The sequence below is a fragment of the Ornithorhynchus anatinus genome, chromosome 16, assembly GCF_004115215.2.
Source record: "Ornithorhynchus anatinus isolate Pmale09 chromosome 16, mOrnAna1.pri.v4, whole genome shotgun sequence".
In the NCBI taxonomy this organism is placed as follows: Eukaryota; Metazoa; Chordata; class Mammalia; order Monotremata; family Ornithorhynchidae; genus Ornithorhynchus; species Ornithorhynchus anatinus.
Genome location: NC_041743.1, coordinates 9,527,908 through 9,550,232, shown reverse-complemented (window position 1 = coordinate 9,550,232; position 22,325 = coordinate 9,527,908). Strand labels below are relative to the sequence as shown.

General features: G+C 46.7%; 1 protein-coding gene across 3 annotated transcripts in view; it reads right to left on the bottom strand.

Moving 5' to 3' along the window:
* Window positions 1-22,325, bottom strand: part of XPR1 (xenotropic and polytropic retrovirus receptor 1) — a 192,670-nt gene that overhangs the window by 153,058 nt on the left and 17,287 nt on the right. For 2 of the 3 annotated variants that reach the window (XM_029081248.1, XM_029081249.1), the window contains exon 1: window positions 2,469-2,662. The exons of the other annotated variant lie outside the window; for it this stretch is intronic. In XM_029081248.1, the coding sequence (XP_028937081.1) occupies window positions 2,469-2,537 (69 nt within the window). In that variant the 5' untranslated portion in view covers window positions 2,538-2,662. Of the gene's footprint in view, window positions 1-2,468; window positions 2,663-22,325 lie in introns of those variants that run through there. 3 annotated transcript variants of the gene reach the window in all.

Here is a 22,325-nt window from a genome sequence, read left to right as displayed (position 1 = left end):
AAGATTTGCTTGATTCTGGACTGTAATATCCTTGTTAGCACGGATCTTGTCTCCCAGCTCTATTGTACTGTACTCTCCCAAGGGCCTAGTACAGTGTTTGGCACACCATAAGCGCTCAATAATAATGTTGGTATTTCTATTTATTGCTATTGTTCTTGTCTGTCCTTCTCCCCCGATGAGACTGTAAGCCCATCAAAGGACAGGGACTGTCTCTGTTACCGATTTGTCCATTCCAAGCACTTAGTACAGTGCTCTGCACATAGTAAGCGCTCAACAAATACTATGCTTACTATGTGCAGAGCACTGTTCTAAGCACTGGGGTAGATACAGGGTAATCAGATCGTCCCACATGAGGCTCACAGTCTTAATCCCCATTTTCCAGATGGGGTAACTGAGGCACAGAGAAGTGAAGTGACTTGCCCACAGTCACACAGCTGACAAGTGGCAGAGCTGGGATTTGAACCCATGACCTCTGACTTCCAACCCCGGGCTCTTTCCACGGAGCCATGCTGCTTCAATGAATACCACTGATTAACAGGTTCTGTTTAATTCATCTGATTGTCACGGACAAATTACCACTGAATTGTCAGGATGGAATCTTTAACTAAAATATTATCCTTAATCAACCAGGTTACAAAGGCTTGGTCAACAACCGTTCTATGGAAAGGAAATTGAGGAATTTATCGGAAAGAGGAGTACAGGGGAATCATTTTAGCAGACTGGATCCTGGGTGGGGGAAGAAGAGAGACTTTGGTGTAAGGGAAAGGGACAGAGAGAAAGAGAGATGAGGGGAGACAGAGAAAGAGACGGGTAGGGGGACAGACAGACGGGGGAGACAGACGGGAAGAGAGAGAGAAAGATGGTGGGGAGGGAGACGGGGGAGAAAGACGGGGGGGGGGGGGGGGGGGGGGGGGGGGGAGAGAGAAGCAGCTTGGCTCAATGGAAAGAGCCCGGGTTTGGGAATCCGAGGTCATGGGTTCGAATCCCGGCTCTGCCCCTTGTCAGCTGTGTGCCTGTGGGCGAGTCACTTCACTTCTCTGTGCCTCAGTTACCTCATCTGGAAAATGGGGATTAACTGTAAGCCCCACGTGGGACCACCTGATTACCCTGTATCTACCCCAGCACTTAGGACAGTGCTCTGCACATAGTAAGCGCTTAACAAATACCAACATTATTATTATTAAAGAGACGGGGGGAGAGAGACAGGGGAGAGAGACGGGGGAGAGCGAAGGAGGGAGAGTGACAGAGACGGGATAGAGAAGGACGGGAGAGACAGAGAGAGAGAGACGGGGGAGAGAGAAGGACGGGGGAGCGACAGAGATGGGGGAGAGAAACAGGGGAATAGAGAGATGGGGGGAGAGAAATGGGGGGACAAAGAGAGAGATCGGGGGGGAAGAGACCGGGGGGAGAGAGAGATCGGGGGGAGAGAGAGACGGGGGAGAAAGAGAGAGATGGGGGGAGAGAGAGGACGGGGGAGAGAGGTGACGGGGGAGAGAGATGGGGGGAGAAAGATGGGGGGGGAGAGGTGACGGGGGAGAGAGAGACCGGGGGGAGAGAGAAAGATGGGGGAGAGAGTCGGGGGGGGAAGAGAGAGACGGGGGGGAAGAGAGAGACGGGGGGGAAGAGAGAGACGGGGGGGTAGGAGAGAGACGGGGGGAGGAGAGAGACGGGGGGAGGAGAGAGACGGGGGGAGGAGAGAGACGGGGTAGGAGAGACGGGGGGGAGAGAAATGGGGGGAGAGAGATCGGGGGAAAAGAGAGACGGGGGAGAAGAGAGAGACGGGGGGAGGAGAAAGAGACGGGGGGAGGAGAAAGAGACGGGGGGAGGAGAAAGAGACGGGGGGTGGAAGAGAGAGACGGGGGGTGGAAGAGAGAGACGGGGGGTGGAAGAGAGAGACGGGGGGTGGAAGAGAGAGACGGGGGGAGGAGAGAGATCGGGGGAGGAGAGAGAGAAATCGGGGGAGGAAAGAGAGAGATCGGGAGGTGGGAGAGAGAGACGGGGGAAGAGAGAGAGATCGGGGGGAGAAAAAGAGAGATGGGGGGGAGAGAGACCGGGGAGTAATGGGGGGGAGGAAGAGAGGGAGAAGGAAGCAGCATTTCCCAGGTTAGAGAGGAGAGGACGAAGGGAGATAAAGGACCCCAAAGCATCCGGGAAGAGGTCCGGTGGTCCCTGTCTCGGCCCGGCCCGGCCCGGCCCGGCCCGGCCGCCCCACGTCCGGCGATCCGTTAGAGAGGCGGCCCGGAGCCGGGGAGCAGGGGCGGGCGGACACCGGGCGGGCAGAGCCGGGCACCGGCGGGCAGAGGCGGGGATGCCGCAGTGCCTACGGCCGCGCCGGGTCAGAGTCCGCTCGGGGCTCGGAAGAGCCTGGGGAGGGCGGCCGCCCTTGGGCGGAGAGACAGAGTCAGAGACCCGGCGGGGGGACGGGAAGGGGCCAGGGACGGGACGGCGGCCACCCGCCGCTCCGGTACCTCATACTGGATGTACTGCTTCCTCCACTCGGGAGTGATGTGCGCGGAGAGGTGTTCGGCGAACTTCATGCTGCCGTCTCCCCCTCACTCCCCCTCGGGTCCCGCTGGTCCTGGCGGCGGCAACGGCGGCTCCGGATCCTCCCCACATGGGCCCCGGCTCGGCTCGGCTGGGCTCGGGTCTGCTCTGCGCCTTCCCCCGCCGCCGCCGCCGCCGCCGCCTCTGCTGCCTCCGCGCTCTCCTCAGAGGCGGCCTCCCGCCATCTTCCTCCTCCTCCTCCTCCTCCTCCTCCTCCTCGCCCGCCGCCCCGCCCGCCACACGTCATCGCCATGGTAACCGCCTCCGCCGCAACGCGGCGCGCGGAGCAGGAGGGGGCGGGGCCTCCGCGGCGCTTCCGGTCCCGCCCTCGAGGGGCGGGGCTTAGCCGAGGCCACGCCCCCTGCTCGGCCACGCCCCCGCTCCTTGCCGACGTGCCTTTGCTCTCCAGCTCCTCATTCATTCGCTAATAATCATTCATTCACTCAATAGTATTCATTCATTCCATAGCGTTTATTGAGCGCTTACTATGTGCACAGCACTGGACTAAGCGCTTGGAACGTACAAGTCGGCAACAGCTACAGTCCCTGCCCTTTGATGGGCTTACAGTCTAATGGGGGGAGACGGGCAGACAAGAACAATGGCAATAAATAGAGTCAAGGGGAAGAACAGCTCATAAAAACAATGGAAACTAAATAGAATCAGGGTGATGTACATCTCATTAAACAAAATAAACAAAATCAATAGGGTGATAAAGATTTATTGAGCGCTTACTATGTGCAGAGCACTGTACTAAGCGTTTGGAATGTACAGACTGGCAACAGAGACGGGCCCTGCCCTAGCATTCTATTTATCGCTATTGTTTTTGTCTGACTGTCGCCCCCGATTAGACTGTAAGCCCGTCACAGGGCAAGGACTGTCTCTACCTGTTACAGATTTGTACATTTCAAGTGCTTAGTACAGTGCTCTGCACATGGTAAGCGCTCAATAAATACTATTGAATGAATAATAATGTTGGTATTTGTTAAGCGCTTACTATGTGCAGAGCACTGTTCTAAGCGCTGGGGGAGATACAGGGTAATCAGGTTGTCCCACATGAGGCTCACAGTTAATCCCCATTTTACAGATGAGGTAACTGAGGCACAGAGAAGTTAAGTGACTTGCCCACAGTCACACAACTGACGAATGGCAGACTCTGAATTCGAACCCATGACCTCTGACTCCGAAGCCCAGGCTCTTTCCACTGAGCCACGTTACAGTCCAATTGGGGGAGACAGACAGACAAAAACAATAGCGATAAATAGAATCAAGGGGATGTACATCTCATTAACAAAATAAATAGGGTAATAAAAAACTATATACAATTGAGTGGACGAGCACAGTGCTGAGGGAAGGGGAAGGGAGAGGGGGAGGAGCAGAGGGAAAGGGGGGTAAAAAGGGGCTTAGCTGAGGGTAGGTGAAGGGGGAGGCAGAGAGGCAGCAGAGGGAAAAGGGGAAGCTCAGTCTGGGAAGGCCTCTTGGAGGAGGTGAGCTCTCAGTAGGGCTTTGAAGAGGGGAAGAGAATTAGTTTGGCAGAGGTGAGGAGGGAGGGCATTCCAGGGCAGCGGGAGGACAGGGTCAGGGGTCGACGGCAGGATAGGGGAGAATGGGGGACGGTGAGCTAATAATGTTGGTATTTGTTAAGCGCTTACGAGGTGCCAAGCACTGTTCTAAGTGCTGCGGTAGATAGAGGGTCATCAGGTTGTCCCATATTAGGCTCACAGTCTTCATCTGTACATTGTACAGATGAGGTCACTGAGGGTCAGAGAATAATAATAATGTTGGGATTTGTTAAGTGCTTACTAGTTCCCGAGCACTGTTCTAAGTGCTGCGGTAGATACAGGGTCATCAGGTTGCCCCACGTGAGGCTCACATGTACAGATGAGGTCACTGAGGCACAGAAGTCAAGTGACTTAGTAAGTGCTTGATAAATACCAACATTATTATTATTACTATTATTATTAAGCACTGTTCTAAGCACTGGGGTAGTTACAAGGTAATCAGGTACTCCCAGGTAGGGCTCACGGTCTTAATCCCCATTTTACCGATGATGTAACTGAGGCACAGAGAAGTGAAGCGGCTTGTCCAAGGTCACCCAGCAGACAAGTGGTGGAGCTTGAATTAGAACCCACATCCACTGATTCCCAAGCCCGGGCTCTTGCCCCTAAGCCACGCTGCTTCTCCTACTTTGCTATTTCCATAGCATTACGCAAAGGCATTGTTGTCACATGTTACACCCCCCACCCCAAGTCAAAGTTTATAAATCAAAGTTCACTCAAAATGGGGAAGCTGAAACAATAATAATAATAATGGTACTTGTTAAACGCTTAACTATGTGCCAGGCGCTGTACTGAGCGCTGGGGTGGTTATAAGCAGATCCGGTTGGACGCATTCCCTGTCCCACGTGGGGCTCATGGTCTCAATCCCCATTTTACAGATGAGGTCACTGAGGCCCAGAGAAGTGAAGTGATTTGCCCAAGGCCTCACAGCAGATAAGTGTCGGAGGCGGGATTAGAACCGATGACCTTCCGACTCCCAGGCCCGCGCCCTATCACTACACAAGCAAGCGGTGATTAAGATTTACACAGTCGTCGGTGGCTGCGATGGGTTGAATTCCCGCAGTCTCTGAATCCCATTACCATCATTCCTCTCCTCTTCCAGCTTCTCGGAGCAAGTATGGCACCAGCCGGACTGCTTGACCGGAATGGACACTTGGCAGGTCATGGACACAAGTGCAGTGAATAATGTTAATAGGATCCTGCTTCATTTTGCTGAGGCACAAATATAAATATCTGAACCATTCTTAAAGGAGGGGTCATCTCAGAAAAGTAGTGCTTTGGGCATTATGTTTTCCCCAAACACCTGGTATACCACCATGAATTCTGTAGTACCTTCCACAGAAAGGAAATTATATTTTGGGGGGTGATTTTTCAACAGGAAAAAAAACCTCTTATTCAAATCCTTAAGGAGTAAATTATTCCTGTGAAGGCTCTGGCTGAGAGCCATTTAAGTTGCAAACCTTACAGATGCTCAGCAGAAAAGCACCAAAGAATGAGGACCCTCCAGGCAACAGATATAAATCAAACAATATCCTGGGATAATAAGGAGCCTTGCTTTAAGGATGCAATCTTAAGGAAACACCCATCCTCTCCTTCTCCAACTGCCCCCCCACCCCACCGCCCAATTCTCCTTAAAGTTTTGCCCTTCTCCACCCCATCACAACTTTAAAAATTGTTTCTCCATTTTCAGATGGCTCCAATGCACATTCCCCCCAACCCTATCGCCTCCATCCGTGCACCCAGAGATTGTGCTGCTGGGTTGTAAAGCTGTCACATGGTGTAAATTTAGAAACCTTCTGAGACATTGGCCATTAGTTAAAATGTCTTAAGTCAAGGACAACTTGTACAAGAAGCAAATGCCCTTTATATTTGACCAAAAACTAGTTGAATAACTTTAGCTAAGGTGCGCTTTAATCCCAGCTCTGCCACATGCTTGCTGTGTTACCTCGGCCAAGTCATTTAATTTATTTGGGCCTCATTTTTCTGATCTGTAAAAATTGGGGATAAAATACCCATTCTCCCTCCCTCAAACTGTCAGCCCCAGATGGAACAGAAACTGTGTCCAATCTACCTATGTTGTCTTTGCCCCATCAGTTAGTTCAATTGTTTTCTACAGTGTAAATGCATGACAAACACCATGATTATTAATATTATTAAGGCTGAAGACAAAAACGTCTGTTTGAAGATACTGCAGAAACTACATGCTTCTTAACAATCAGCCTTACTTAATTCCTCTCTGGGCTAGACCCCTAATTTTTAATACTAATTCTTTGTAATTTCAAGTTGTATTTTGTCACCCAATGTTTGTCATTAGGATTATGAAGTGAAAGATAATTTGATATATGCTGAAATTAATATTTTTAATGAGGAGCTATATTCCAATTAAAAACTCTGGCTAAATTTGGACTTTGTGACATCTTTTTTGAATGTATACATACGCACACATACACACACATGAACACATTGGTGTCTATATAGTTACATAAAATTAGTTATTCCACAAGCATCAGAGCCCCGCTCACTGCAACTGAATTATCCTGGACATGTGAAGAGAATAATATCATAGCAGATGCTTTATGGAAATGTAGGAGGCAACTACACATATGAGGCAAGCAGACAGAACATTTCAAAGACATGCAAAGACATCTTTCGAAATCATGCAGGACCAAAGTGTTCAGCTGGAAAGGCATAATCCCAGACGGACTGCTGTGTAGTGAGGTTAAGAGAAGTTGGAGAGCTCCACTTGGAAAAACTATAGTGCTGGACAGGGCTGGAAAGCGAAACCTGTAGAAAACAGTTGTTGTCACTATCCACAAGGCAAATTACATGAACTCATAGTGTCCGGTTTTGTCTAAGGATCTTCTCCCATATGTTTCTACCCATATGGGAGGATCTAACAGCAATAACAGAATTTCTGACTACAAAGGACCAAAAAAATACAATATAGTATTTCCCTTTGTTGCCTAGGATACCAAATTATCAGGGAGCAGCTGATTGAAATCCATTTGTTGCTGAAAACCATTGATGATTTGTGGCTCACTTTGACATAGAGTTCTGCTTTCATTGGCATCATGGTCAGGGAAGAAAGCTCTCAATTTTCAGCCAAAGCTGACATTTTATATGGGACTAGGAAGGGAAAACATCTTTCCACGAGTTGAGTCACTGAAGATCCCAGACAAGATCAACCCATCACAGGGCATTTTGCCAGATTTGGGGACAATTTCCTCTCAAATTTGGGGGTGCTTAGAAACTTGAGAAGGAATACATTGTGGCCTGGAAAAGGGGCAGTGTCAAAATATGAGAGAGTCTGAAGCAACATAGGCTAGATCTAGTGAAGATCCCCTGACCAGGCACCCGTAATCACCAAGGAGGATCCGAGTCTTTGCGAGTCTGGGGGAACTACTGGGGGAATTAATTCTGGGGCATCAACCCCACTCCCTACTCCAGAATCATAAATAAGGGCCATACAAGTCCCCCTCGGTAGCCCTTAGCCAAAAGAGGGAACCCATAATTCAAGGGCAAAAAGCCTCACTGAATTTGGTGGGCAAGATAGGTAGTAATTTGCCTCTCCTACCCAGCTCCATTTAGCATATTCGGTGGGTTGGGTCTAGTTGGGAGCAATCCCGCTTCCCCATGACTTCAAGGGGATGGAGCAAGGTTGGGGAGGGACACTTCCTATTCGTGACATCCATAGTAAAGTCCACCACTCCCCCAGGGTCCAGCCTTGCGGGAGGAACACTGGCCCTCCCCCAGGACACTGGACCTCCCATCACCCACTGCTCCAGCCTGGGAAAAGACTCGACCAGCGACAGCACCTCTCCTTTTTAGAACATTGAGAAGGCCACCGGCCTTACTGCAGCTGCGATTTTCTGTGACTCTGGTTTGAGCCATGACAAATCTGAAATCCTGCTGCTCCTTTCACATTTGTCATCAACTTTGTCTTTTGTCTTTTTGTTCACCTTTCCTTACATGCCTGTTGCCAAATCTTGCTCCCGTAAACCCCAGCCGCCGCACTCTAGGATTGTGAGCCCCCTGGGGGACAAGGACCATGTCTACACTTCATCCAAATACTTTCCTAGCACTAATTACAGTGCTTTGCACGTAGTACTTAATAAATACTATCACTATTATTACTTTTAACTGATAGCCCTTCAATTGATCAGGGGGCCCACAGCAAGTAGTATCAAAGAAATGAGGCCATAGGTGCCACGGCCCTTTATCCTTATCCTTCAGGAGAGAGCTTCATCTCACAGTTTGGCAGACAGCAGTTAAAGGCAAACCAGTCAGGGAAGATAAACTGGTCTTTTCTAACCAGTTAGTGTGGAATTTACTGTGCACTTACTCAGATATGAACATACTGATAATCACATTTTATGCCAAGAGAAGGGGAAAATAAGGAGTTTGAAACCCAGTGACTGTGTTGGGGAATAGGTTGCCCCGAGGGTTTGATAAATGCAGCACGGGCCACACTTTTAGCCTATGGTGTAAAGGGACACCTCTCCTCATTGGATGGCAGTAGGGAAGGTTTATATTTGAAATGGAGAGACATGACACTTCTGACATGACCGAGGAGGCCATCTTCTCTCCCAGACTGTCAGGCTGCCTTCCAGCTGGACAGAAGTATGCTAAAAAAAGTCATAAAGGTGGCTGCCTGCAAATCAAGGGAAACTGCTAGGAGAAAAAGAACAAAACACAGCTTACATCAGGACCACATTTACCTCCTCTTCCCTTTTCTTCTCTCTCTTTCATGGCAGTGCTAAAAATGACCCAAGGAGGTATGCAGTCAGGGTCCAAGGCAATGACTAAATATCTAAGGGCTTCAGGGGGCTGAGGAGGAAGGGGATGTCAGTTTGGGGGTGGGAGAGGGGCAGGTGTGTGTATGGATGTGTGTGTGTAGATCAAGGGGCTATTCTAGGCAGATGTTTACAGGAGGTTATGTGTTCAGGAGTGAAGGCCCAGAACGTAAGGGGTAGAAGGAAAGTGAAGAGGAGAAATCACAAAGGGGATTGCCAACTTCCTCAAAAAAACCCAACGACCTAAAAAACTGCTTTCTGCACACCAAGGGCTCATCTCTACAAACTGGTTTCTGATGACAGCTTGAAAAACTCCTTTTGGTTTGTTCACTTCCTGGAGTGCAGTCTCAGCATGCAGCTTCAGGCAAAATGTGCATTAAATGAAAGCTGGTTCTTGTCCACTCTGCATGTGGCCTCAAAGTCCTCTTGCTTTCAGTGGTTGCAGCTCCCAACCAACCATTTGGAGAGGGGGAGGGCAGAGGCAATTCTTGGCCAGGGGCCAAGTTCTGTGAATGGGTCACCTGGTGACCCAAGATGGGTATTTGGGGCTGTGGAGCAAGGTGGCACTAACAATAAAGAGGCTTGATTCAATGCTCAATGACGGTAATTCCTGCAGCAAGCCAGATCCACTCTCAAACCAAACATCTAGACCCCCTAATCAATCAATCAATCAATCAATTGTATTTATTAAGTGCTTACTGTGTGCGGAGCACTGTACTAAGCACTTGGGAGAGTACAATATAACAGAGTTGGTAGACACAGTCCTGCCCAAAAAGAGCATACAATCTAGAGAGGGAGGCAGAGGTTATTAACACAAATAAATTATGGATATGTATATAAGTGTTTTTGGGCCCGAGGGTGGGGTGAATAGAGGGTGCAAATTCAAGTGTGAGGGTGAGAGTGCTGCAGAAGGGGTGGGAGAAGAGGAAATGACGTTGGGGAAGGCCTCTTGGAGGAAATGCGCTTTAATAAGGCTTTGAAGGTGAGGAGAGTGATCATCTGTCGGATATGAAGGGGGAGGAACTGCCAGGCCAGAGGCAGGACATGGGTGAGGGGCCGGCAGAGAGATAGATGAGATCGAGGTAGAGTGAGTCCTAAATGCAAATCTCAGAGCAGGGTTTGGGATCAGAGGCATTCGGCAAGTCAAATTTGGAGATGGTTTTAGAAAGAAACTGAAAGCAGTTCATTAGTTTCCCTTAACTGCTCAATCAAATACCTCAAAAAACCCTACAACCTTTATTGATGATGAAGTTTCAATTTACACTTACGGGTTATAAATATTTCAAACATTTTATTCTCACGCAAAAGACATCAAAACGATTATTTTGAAATGGCTCTAAATTTTTCCACACAGGCATCATTTTCACAGCATGATTTCAAAATGCCCACTTCCGGGCTGGAAAAGAGAAATTAGAGATAAGCCGTTATTTTAGGGAAAGCTAGAAAAGACAGGAAATTGGGGATTAGAAGAAAACTATTTGATCATATCAAAGCCCCTTCAGTCCCAGCACCTAAATACACATCCATAATTTAGGTACATATATTAATATCTGTATCCCCCTCTAGACTGTAAGCTCACTGTGGGGAAGGAACATGCCAACTAACTCAATCAATCAATCGTATTTATTGAGAGCTTACTCTGTGCAGAACACTGAACTAAGCACTTGGGAGAGTACAATATAGCAATATAATAGACATATTCCCTGCCCACAATGAGCACACAGTCTATACTGTATACTTCCCATCGCTTAGTACAGTACTCTGCACACAGAAAGCGCTCATAAATATAACTGATAGCAACACAGTTATCATCTGCTCTTGAAATGTAGCTGCTTTGGAACATGTGGGAAAACAGTGCCTTGAAAAGCAATTACCATGCTGCAAGAGGAAGGACACTGAATGGAACCCAGGAGAGAGCACCTTACAGAATAATGCTGTACACCACAGATGCTCAGCACCGAGATTTCAGGCTGCGTCTATCTCACGGTGCCCACCAGTTAGCAGATTGACTATCCCAGGGCAATTACATGCTTGTCAGGAGGGCAGCTCACATTTTTCCTGTGGGGAAAAGAGGTGAACACAGAGCCTGAAGAGCCCCCTGACACTGAGAAGGCCCAAGCTGCATTGCACCACTGAAGGCCCAGGAGAATTTCCTCTTGCTCTGCCACCAGCTTCAAGGAAAAGCTCTGTCGGGAAGGTTGTGTCCATTTTTCACTTGGTAATAATAATAATGTTGGTATTTGTTAAGTGCTTACTATGTGCAGAGCACTGTTCTAAGCGCTGGGGTAGATAAAGGGTAGTCAGATTGCCCCACGAGAGGCTCACAGTCCTCATCCCCATTTTACAGATGAGGGAACTGAGGCCCAGAGAAGTGAAGTGACTTGCCCATAGCCACCCAGCTGACAAGTAGCAGAGCCGGGATTTGAACCCATGACCTCTGACTCCCAAGCCCGGGCTCTTTCCAGTGAGCCACGCTGCTTATCTTGCACTGTTGGCCCAGAACGATTAAGAACTCCAGGGTAAAATTCTGACATATTTTGGTTTTAAAACTCTCAATTGGTCCTTTTTATTTCCTTTTCTGACTCATTTCAATTGTTGATTTCTCCCCGTATGTCTGTCCTCCCCCTCCCACTTTTACACTGTAAGCCCCTCATGTCCATGGTCTGTGCCTGAAATATCCACATATTCTTCCCAGGAATCAGGATATTGTAAATGCTTAATAAATATCTGCTCTGTCCCTTTCCTAGTTCAACTCCATACAATAATAGCACTATTTCTCAGAATCCTCTCCTTTAGACATCTGATTCTCTAGAAATTGGGGCACTGTGGGAATTTTCCTGATCTGCCAGAGAACCAAAATTCCTCTTGCCTTGGACCCAGAGTCTCACAGGGGGAGGAAGTTGGTGCAAAGGTTGTGATGGAGAATGGATGGCTTAGTACAGTGCTCTGCACACAGTAAGTACTTAATAAATACCACTGATGTTGATGATGATGGCAAGCTTCCATTGAGGAAGCTTGGTCTTTGTTGCCCCAATTCCATGAGCAGCAGAGTTTTGCTGCAGTCAGAACTCTCTTCCTCAGGCACTGTTGCCTTGATAGGGAGTCTGTAAAGAGGCTACAGGGAAGAGGAGGTGTGGAGAGGGGTGAGGAGGGGACTAGGAGACCAGGCTGCTATTGTCCTCACCATTGCTGAGGCAAGGGGCTGAGTATGAAAGGGGAATTGAGGCACAAGTACAGGAGTGCCTAAGCAAGTCCCTCTCCCTTTTTATGGTATTTAAGTGCTTACCTTGTGCCAGGCACTATACTAAGCGCTGGGGTAGATACGAGACAATCAAGCTGGACACAGTCCATGTCCCGCATGGGGCTCCCAGTTTTAATCTCCATTTGACAGATGAGGTTACTGAGGCATACAGTGGTTATATGATTTGCCTGAGGTCACACAGCAGAGAAGTGACAGAGCCAGGATCAGAACCCAGGTTCTTTTGACTCTCAGGCCCATGTTCTACCCACTGGGCCACGCTGCTTCTTTCTGGGAAGCTTACCTGCCACACTGGCATATGCTATGAGAGGTGGAATTTCACTTCAGTTATACACACTTGTTTCTTGTCTGGCAACACTAATTACCATGCTGATTAGATTCAGTTACAGTTTAGGCAAAGAAACTGAGACTGTCACCCTGCTTTGATCTTGTTGGAACTGAGTTTACAGAGAAAAGAGTACTAAGAAAATATTCACTGCATTCTCATACCTCGAAGGCACTATTAATTAAAGGTCAGGGCAGAGCCCTGGTGTTTAGGAGGCAAAGGGTCTGGAAGCATTTGAGAGTCACCAGCAGAGACATTGCTGAGGACAGCCACTGCCATTAGGAAAATCTTCACCTGCCTGCTACCTTCCAATCACCTTCTCCTGGGCCTAGAGACACTAGCAAGGGGCACCTGGTTGAATGAGAACTGGAATTGGGGCCAAGAAGAGAAGGCAGCAATTCAAGAGTGTTGAAGCATTAGAGGACTCCCCTTCTAAACTGTAAGCTCGTTTTGGAGAGGGAACATGTCTGCTCATTCTGTTGTGTTGAACTCTCTCAAGTACTCTCATCACCCCCACCAGCTCCTAAATACGACTCACCTCCACCTGCCTCTTTTTTGGCTTTACCTGCTAGCCACTGAAGCAAAATCCAGCCCATCTGCAACTCCGTGAGACTCAGAAGTCCAGTGAAAATAAGACCTGGCCATCAAACTTTGCTCTGGCCCAATCCAATGGCACTCCTCTGGGAGATGTTAAAGCCAGGAGGGTGAAGTAGAAGGAGACAGTCTAGCAGGCAGCATCAAGCATGATCCATTCACAGTGGCTGTACAATGAGCATGCACCAAGAGTGATTAGAGCTACAAAATGCAAAGAATGAAAAAGAGTTAGCATCTTTGGCACTCCTTAGGATCCACCAAAATGAGAATTTGTTGAGGGAGTCTCTTGACCTTCTGATCATTAAAGATCAGATCTATTTTCTTGTATATTATCAGAAAGGGGCTTTTTAACTTTATGTTGCACTTGAATAACTAACCCTCTTCTGGTAAACTGGAAAGAGACAGGAGGGTCCAAAGGGACAGCTTCCTGTGGGACAATGCCAAAATTCTGCCTTCCCCACACAGGCCCCTGTCTAATACCAGACAAACAGACAGCTCTGACATGAGAAGCTTTGGTCAGGACTCTATTCACCCAGGGCTCACATTCCAAATCAATTTATTAAATCAAATCCCCATCAGTTATAAGGCAAAATGACTGTTCACCAATCTCATGTCCTGTCGCAGACCTGGTGTTTTTCACTCTGCCTTTGCACCACAACAGATTCTTATCTGTCCAGAGGTACCTCTTATTATTTGCCATGGAGAACCAGTTAATGAATAGGGATTTCATGGCCTTCAGCTGAAACCTCAGGCTCAGCAACAAAGGAACTGAAAGCATTCACCTCAACACAATCTCCGCATCAATCTCCCCCCGCCCCCCAACCCCTTGCCACATATATATCAAAGGTTGCCAGGGTTTTAAACATGGTTTACCTTTGCAAATGGAATATGAAGCATGCAAAAGCAGTTAGACCCACTTCAGCAGCTGTTTGAGTCATTTTAATAAGGCCGTTCAGTTTCAGCTAAGAAGTAGAATTTCAACCGAACCTGGCAATAATAACCCATCTCTTTGTTCATCAATTTCTATGTTATTCTACTGGGATATATAATGTATTGTATATTGATCCCTACATGAGATTTCTGCTATCACTATCCAAAGCACATTTCAGCATACGGAAGCAATTATTTATATTAATAAAATATTCACCAACCTAAGCTCTAAGGACATTTAATATCCAGTCATTTGAATAATTTTTTTTTCTGATTGGGGTCTTGACTAGCAACATATTATGTTTTACATTAATAAGATGGCATAGTTTCTGATTCTTATCAGTATTTCAAATATTCATTCATGACAGGATGATAATTACAACTGAAATTTCATGATTTCTTGAGGTCCAGGTGCCTGGCTCCATATGAAATGCTGGGAGAAGGAGCACGGCCCAGTGGATAGAGCACAGGCCTAGGAGTCAGAAGGACCTGGCTTCTAGTCCCAGCTCTGCCACTTGCTTGCTGTGTGACCTTGAAAAGCTCACTTAACTTCTCTGTGCCTCAATTACCTCATCTGTAAAACAGGGATTAAGACTCTGAGTCCCATGTGGGAAGTGGACTGCGTCCAACCTGATTAGCTTGTATCTAATCGCAGTACTTAGTACAGTGCCTGGCACATACTAAGCGCTTAACAAATACCATTTTTAAAAAAGGGCTAGGTAGAGGAGGAAATGACCATTATAGTGCAGCATTTCAGACAACTTCATTTGCCTCTAAGGCCTAGCAGAGTGCCTGAGGAACCAGTATTCACATGGTTGTCAGCCCACTGCTGGCTGCCCATGGCAAATATACTGAAATACCTATTGGGCTGGGAACAAACCAGGAAAGCTGGTGGGAGCATCTGACTTCACACTATGTGGTCACTTATTGGTTAGTGAAAGACAGCTGGATGCTCTTAGCCTTTTCTCCAAGACCCTGCAGGTTCCCCTGGACTGCTCTGGGGTTTGGGATTATATGGGAAAGTCTCACAGGGGTATGGAAGGGAATCTATAATAATAATAATGTTGGTATTTGTTAAGCGCTTACTATGTGCCGAGCACTGTTCTAATCTCACTGGCTCATAAATAGCCAGGGGCTAATTCAGAACCTTCTGACCCAAGGGCCCCATGAGATCTTATGAAGTTCAGGTATGTCTTGATGGGTGAGGGGGGCAAGATGAGCCAGCATTTCCCAAGTCTCTCTTGGACCTTACATAAGTCTGGATTAAACAGGTCCAACCTCATAGAAAATGCTGGGAGTTTCCTAGTCAGAGTTAAGGGAGCACCTAGGAGCTAACAGTAATATCTTGGGATTATTAAGGTTGGAAATAATAATGTTGCATAAAACTACCCTGGAAAATGTGATTAGGAAACTACGGAGGCTGCGTTGATATTTCTCCCAGCTGGGTCCCTCCAGGTAGAAGCTTGGGATAGTTGCCTGAGATACATTCCAGGAAAGATGGATCATCAGCTAGTTTATACAATCACTGTAGCATCTGAGAAAGATGAGAGAATAACTACTACTGTGGGGAAATAGCAAAGGAGAGGTTAAGTGATTAATGCCATTTTGTAAACTCTTTGAGAGATTTAAAAAAAAAATTTCTTTCAAAAGTTGCCCTAGCAGACACCACTTTTCATGGCACCCCCAAACAATTTAACAAAGGAGGGGTCAGTGCACAGGCTAAGGTTGTGGTAGGGAGGGCTGTTAGAGGAAGCCAGGGATAATGGCAAATAACAATGAGTGGTAAATACAAGATATAGAGAGGCCCAGACACTTTACCCAGAAATCCTATAGTCTGCATGTAATGGGTGCTTAATAATTCCTGATTGACTGAATGAGAAGCAGTATGAGGAATACATGCAGACTTCCTACCCGGAACTGTGTGCTAATCTCTGTGTGCAGTAATGTTCAATTTCCTTCATTAATCAGGTGGATTTATTTTCCACTCAGAGTATTTTAGATATTGGTTTCTGGGTTGATTTATCTATTCTTATTAGACCTCTGCCCTTCTCTCAGTGTTCAAGTTCAAATGTAATCATGTATTTCTCATAATATATTATTTGGTTTTCCCAACTTTAATTGAAAGATGAAGAAAAAGATAAGCTGCCTTTTCTTTCAGCAAGTGTGTGTACCAGGGTCTGTCAAGAAAATATAGAGGGTCTATAAATAGAATAGTCATTTGCTTGGGCACAACTAGAAGGTTCGTTCTATAGAAATGTTAAATAATAAATTATAGGCTTCCATAGATCCAGCCTCACTCAAGAAAAATGAAAAACCTGTTTTAGATGAGTCATTCGGTCGAAGGATTTTCTCTTTGCATTATTGGAATCGGAGAAAAACAACAATGGCAAGTGAGTAATTCTCCATCTAACTCAGGCTCAATAAGTAAAATGTTACAAAGGACTTCTGCCTCACAAGGCAGTTTGTAATGGTGAGTGTTTATCTGCCTTTCCCTATCCTTTCCTCTTCCCCTTCAGTAGTTAAAATCAGACTCTTCAACGATGAAAAGAGCATAGACCCAGCCCCTTTCTTCTTGAATGTCAACAATCTGGGCCTGGGACAGGCTCATTTGTGAAAGTCCAGGGTCAGCTAAGTAACCAGCTCTTCCCCTTCCCAGCCGTTAACCCTGCCTCCTTGCAGAATATGGGGTGGGTGGAACATACAGAGACCACAAATGTGATTCAAAGATAACAACTTTGTAAGGGCTAAAATGCTGCAGCCGAGCAACCACATACACATTCATGAACCTGGGGAGGAAAAAAAAAAAGGACTTGGCTCCGTCTTTCATAGGAGTGATCTGGAGGAGGAGAGAGTAGAAAAAGAGGAAGAGGAGGAAGAGGGGGAGAGGTAATGGGTAATGTGATGCAGAATAACCTTGTCCTCTCTAGAAGGAGTACACTGAGACACTCATTTCTCACACTTAGCAAGGCGCAGGTGTGCCAAAGGGAAAGAGAGAAAAACACAGCCTCCATGACCTCTGCCAGGAATTACAAGGAGATTAGGGAAGACATTAGGAGGGGCAGTGCCCTGCATGTAGTGATCCAGATAACAAGCTTTAGTCTTACTGTAGAGGGGCTCTTCAGAATAATGTCCAAGCAGCTTCCCTAGCATTAGCTAACTATACCATTGTATGCTATGTAGATGCTAAGCAAGCGAAATTTAATCGATATATTAGATTTCTTGCAGCTAGACATTATTGCCAGACAGTGCACGCATGCCTCGACATAGCTAAATTTCCATCTATCCAAGAAGCTATTGATTTTCTCTCTCTCTCACACATGCATACACTCTCTTTCTTTCTCACACACACACAGAGACTCTTTCTCACATCCGCACACACAACACACACACTCACACAAACACAAAGAGCAACCACTGAGGACTGGGGGTTGGGAAGGCATACATTCAGGATCAGACAAGATTTCCATTCCCTAGATTTGAAGAAAATACCTAAGTGTTCTGGATCCTGGTGTGATGAACATATACTCAGACAATCTACTACACACTTTGACAACCACTGATGAGTGTGTCCAAGGGGGCAAATCTATCACTGGTGAAGACAGAGCAGCTGCTCCAAAGAACTGGTTACTAGGGAGGGTCCAACAGACAGGAAGATTGCCTAGGAATCATTTTTACTACTCACTTCACAGCTCTGGCTGAGCATAATGTTGAAAAATAACTATTAAATGTGCCTGTAAAGTCCTTTGTACAATATAAAGTGCACATAAATGTTTAACAATAAGGTTTCACATTTTATTAAAAGCAAAAATTCATTACAGGACTCCATAACTCTAAAGGAGTATGGTTAATAGTCCCTGAATATAAATTTGGGTGGGATACTTACTGCAGCACAACCCCTCTTCTATATCAGTAAGATATTTTATCTTTGCTGTAGTCTATGTTGCACTTCTTAATTATACTGTACTCTTCCATTGTTCATCAAGTCTTGGTGAGGCAGAGCTGGAAATACCTTTCCCTCCCAGTTCGGGAAAAGAAAGGCTTTAGGGGCAATACCATACATACAACTCAAGTTGTATTATACTCTCCTAAGTGCTGAGTGCAGGGCTCAACACAGGGTAATTGCTCAATAAAGATCATTGATTGATTGGGGCAGGTTCTTAAAAACATATTTTTGGAAGTTTTGCAGAGAGCCACATGTCCTTGCCCTCATCAATAGTAATAGTAAAAGAAGTGTTTATTAAGCACTTACTGAGTGCAGAACACTGTACTAAGCAATGGGAAATAATGGGATTTAGACATAGTCCCCAACCCTAGGGGGGACTCACAATCTAAAAATAAAAAGGGAGAGATGAAGCAAAATATTAAGACAATATTAAGACAAAGACAAAGATCCTTAGTGTTCTCTGGTATGAAGAGCAGAATTTCAGGCTCCTCGCCGCTCAGATTCTAGGCACAATTGTAGTCACGTTGACTGCTAGAGCAGAAGCCACCACATTCAAGTAATCAAGTCAGACACCATAGGTACTCCCACTCCATGGGGGCAATGAGAAAAAATTGCCCCCATGGCTATCTGGGCTGAACCCCAATCTTGGTCATCTCAGCTCTCTGACAAGAATAGAGCTAAGCTCCCAATCAGAGTTAAAAAGGCCTAAACTGGAGGCTTTCCTGGCCTGTTAACTCTCTGAAGTTCGTCCCTGCCCAGTCCACATCTCTTCTAAAATCACCACACCCTCAAAATGAAGTTGGCACTGCTGACACAGTATCTGGCCCATATTGAGTGCACAGTTTGTGAGATAGGGACAGCAGAGGTCTTATTTCCATTTTACAAAGGGGTAAACTAAAACTCAGACAAGTTAAATGAGTTGTTCAAGGTCACACAGTAGCTCGATCAATTAATAATATTTACTGAGCACTTACTGTGTGCAAAGCACTGCACTAAGCGGTTGGAAGAGTACATTAGCATTGGTAGACATGATCCCTGACCTCAAGGAGTTTACAGTTTAGTAGCTCAGTGGCAAAAATGGGATGACAAATGGGTCTCCTCACCCTCTCCTCTCCTAAAGTTCTATTCACTTGGGCCATGCTGCCCATCAATCAGTCTTACTGATTCTGACTTATTTACCAGTCCTAAAATAAGTCAGAGTGAACCAAAGTCATGCACGCAAGAAATCAAGACAATGGCCTGAGAAAAATCAAGACTTGGACAGGCCAAATGCCCAGCAGACCAGTCAGGTGCTCCATCCTACTTCACTTTTAACCTACCAGAAAGAAAGGATCAGACATCCTTGTTGGGTCAATCTACTTGGTTTGCTTTGGTTTTCTTTTAATTATTTGGATTCCCTGGACCAAATTTTCCAAAGTAGCAATTTGTGTGAAAATTCTCATACTTCCACAGTTCTTTTCTGGGAAGTCCAGAAGTCAAGAAGTCCACAGACCTTTTTTGAGGGAGGCCACATACAGCCCATGGCAACCCAGGCTGCCCTTTGAGTTGCAGAAGTGGCTACTCTTCTACCCCCAGTGCCTTCTCCTGGGCTCTGAGCCACCTGCAGATTCTGTCAGGGATCCTCACGCACTGTTGCTCTCGATGATATTTGGGCATGGCCGGACACACTCACAGCAGTCTTGGAACCGGGAAGGGGGTGACACCGAAAGTAACGGCTGCACTAGTTTTGTTTCTTAAACCTCCCTGCTCCGGCCCTGATGAGCAGAAGAAAGAAGTCTGGGTGTAGCACGCCACAGACTAGGGAAGTGGCAAAATAACTCTCCAGGCTTGGTGACTGCCCACCCCTACTCTCAAAGGACGGAGAAACCCATGAAAGGCAGGGTTGCTCAGCAATAAATATTCCACTCAGCAGGATAAATCCCCCAAAAAATGGCTCACAGAGTTCCTAGCCTTCTAGCCTGGGCCTTTCTCTTTTCTGACCCTAAAAGGTGACCCATTACAATTTCACACGTTCCAAGATAATGAGTTCACCAGTTCATCGCTCAACTCCACGTTATTCATGATCCTTACCGTTATGCACTTGGAATAGTCACCAGGGAAAAAAGACTAGAAATTAAGTTTTGATATTTGATCAGATCGAAGCCCGTTTAAAGTATGGCAAGTGCATTTTTCTGAAATCACTGGGTTTCCCTTCATTATGCATATAACTGAGAGGCTAGTTCTTCCTTTCCTCTTGCTGACCCTCTCTCTGGACCTAGTGAAGCTGCTGGAGGCACAGTTGACGAGGGGCTCAGGGTGGCCAAGAGGCCCAGAGAGTGCAAAGCAGGGTTGAAAGGGCCAAGGGTGGGAAGAGTCCAGAGCTGGCATTGTTCTATAATAGCACCTCTCTTCTCACTTCCGGCCCACAGGCAGCCCTTCCCCTAGCACAAAGGCAGAATGAATACCCATAGGGTTGCTCTTTGAACTCTGAAGCTTGTCAGTTCTCACTCAATTCCTGGCTTAAGCAACTGCTTCCTCTCCAAAGAGGTAGCTGTATTTCTCAAACAAGGCCCCTATATGGCACCCACTCTTCCAGCCCATCACTTTCCCCACCCGATCAGGAAGAAAAGAACTTCTTTGGGCTTAAACCTAGTCGGCGGCTTGATTAATTAATTAATTTCAGTATTTGTTAAGATCTTATTATGTGCCAGGCACTGTGTTAAGCACTGGGATGGATACAATACAATCAGATGAGACAGTCCCTGTCCCTGTCTTAGGGGGAGAGAGAACAGGTGTTTAATCTCCATTTTGAAGATGAGGAATTGAGGCTCAGAGAAACTTAGTGGAAAGAGCACAGGCTTGGGAGTCAGAGGACGTGGGTTCTAATCCCGGATCCACCACTTGTCTGCTGTGTGACCTTGGGCAAGCCACCTAACTTCTCTGTGCCTCAGTTACCTCATCTGTAAAATGGGAATTAAGACCGTGAGCCTCGCGTGCGACACCCTGATTACCTTGTATCTACTCCAGTGCTTAGAACAGTGTTTGGCACACAGTAAGCGATTAATAAATACCATTATTATGGTTATTATTATTATTAAGTTGTGACTTGTCCAAGGTCACACAACAGGCAAGTGGCACAGCCAGGATTAGAACCCAGGTGTCTTGATTCCCAGTTCTGTGCTCTTTCCTCTAGGCCACACTGCTTCCCCCTCTAATAATAATAATGTTGGTATTTGTTAAGCGCTTACTATGTGCCGAGCACTGTTCTAAGCGCTGGGGTAGACATAGGGGAATCAGGTTGTCCCACGTGGGGCTCACAGTCTTAATCCCCATTTTACAGATGAGGGAACTGAGGCACAGAGAAGTTAAGTGACTTGCCCACAGTCACACAGCCGACAAGTGGCAGAGCTGGGATTCGAACTCATGAGCCCTGACTCCAAAGCCCGTGCTCTTTCCACTGAGCCACGCTGCTTCTCTAGACGGTGACTGTGAGTCACCCTCTAGAGTCTAGACCCTCTAGACTGTGAGCTCACTGCGGTCTGTTTATAGTTATACTGTACTCTCCCAAGGACTTAGTGCAGCGTTCTGCACACAATAGGCCCTCAATAAATACGACTTTCTCACAGAAAGTGAGAACTTTCTGTGGCACTGACTTCGCCTGAATTGAGTTGGGTCCTCTGAACCAAGGGAGTTCAACCATGGGGCTGGGGAGTAAATCACCTCTTATGCCCCACTTTCTCTTCTGAGCTGCCTTGTCCACCTGAAGGGCACTGGAGCTTGAAGTATTGAAGATGGACCCCCAGCTGAAGAGACAACAGGATAGTATGGAGACTGTTTCAGCTCTGCCCCACAGCCAGATCTGGACCTAAGTCCTAAATGATTTCACTGAAAAACTCTCCCATTAACACCCAGGTGGTTCTAATTTGTGAGCTATAGCTAATGCTCCATCCACATCCACCCCAAGTCCCAGGGGGGTTTCTACTGCTGATGAAATCAGTACTCTGCTTTTGCTACTAATGGATGAAAGGCTGCTCTAAGACTTGCCATTTGAAACGCAGACTGGTACAGGGGTGTGTGATAATGGAGTGGACCACTCAAAGACATTTTCCCACCTTGCCATTAGCTTAAAGCAGGCCCCTGACTCCTTAACCCTGTCATGCTAGTAAGAAAGAAGGATGGGAAAATGAGTCCATGTGCTGGATGTTGCTGGGCGATTTTCAATCCTGCCCAGGGCTCCTTCCCTCAGCCTGAGAAAAGAAAGGCATAGAAATGAGAAAACCTTAGAACGAGAAGAGGCGAGGGAACATGCACATAAGTAACAGGCTGGGCTTCCTTCTCCATCTGGAACCAAGTCATCTCACCAACTCACAGATTTCACATGATGGTTTGAGCCTACTTGGCA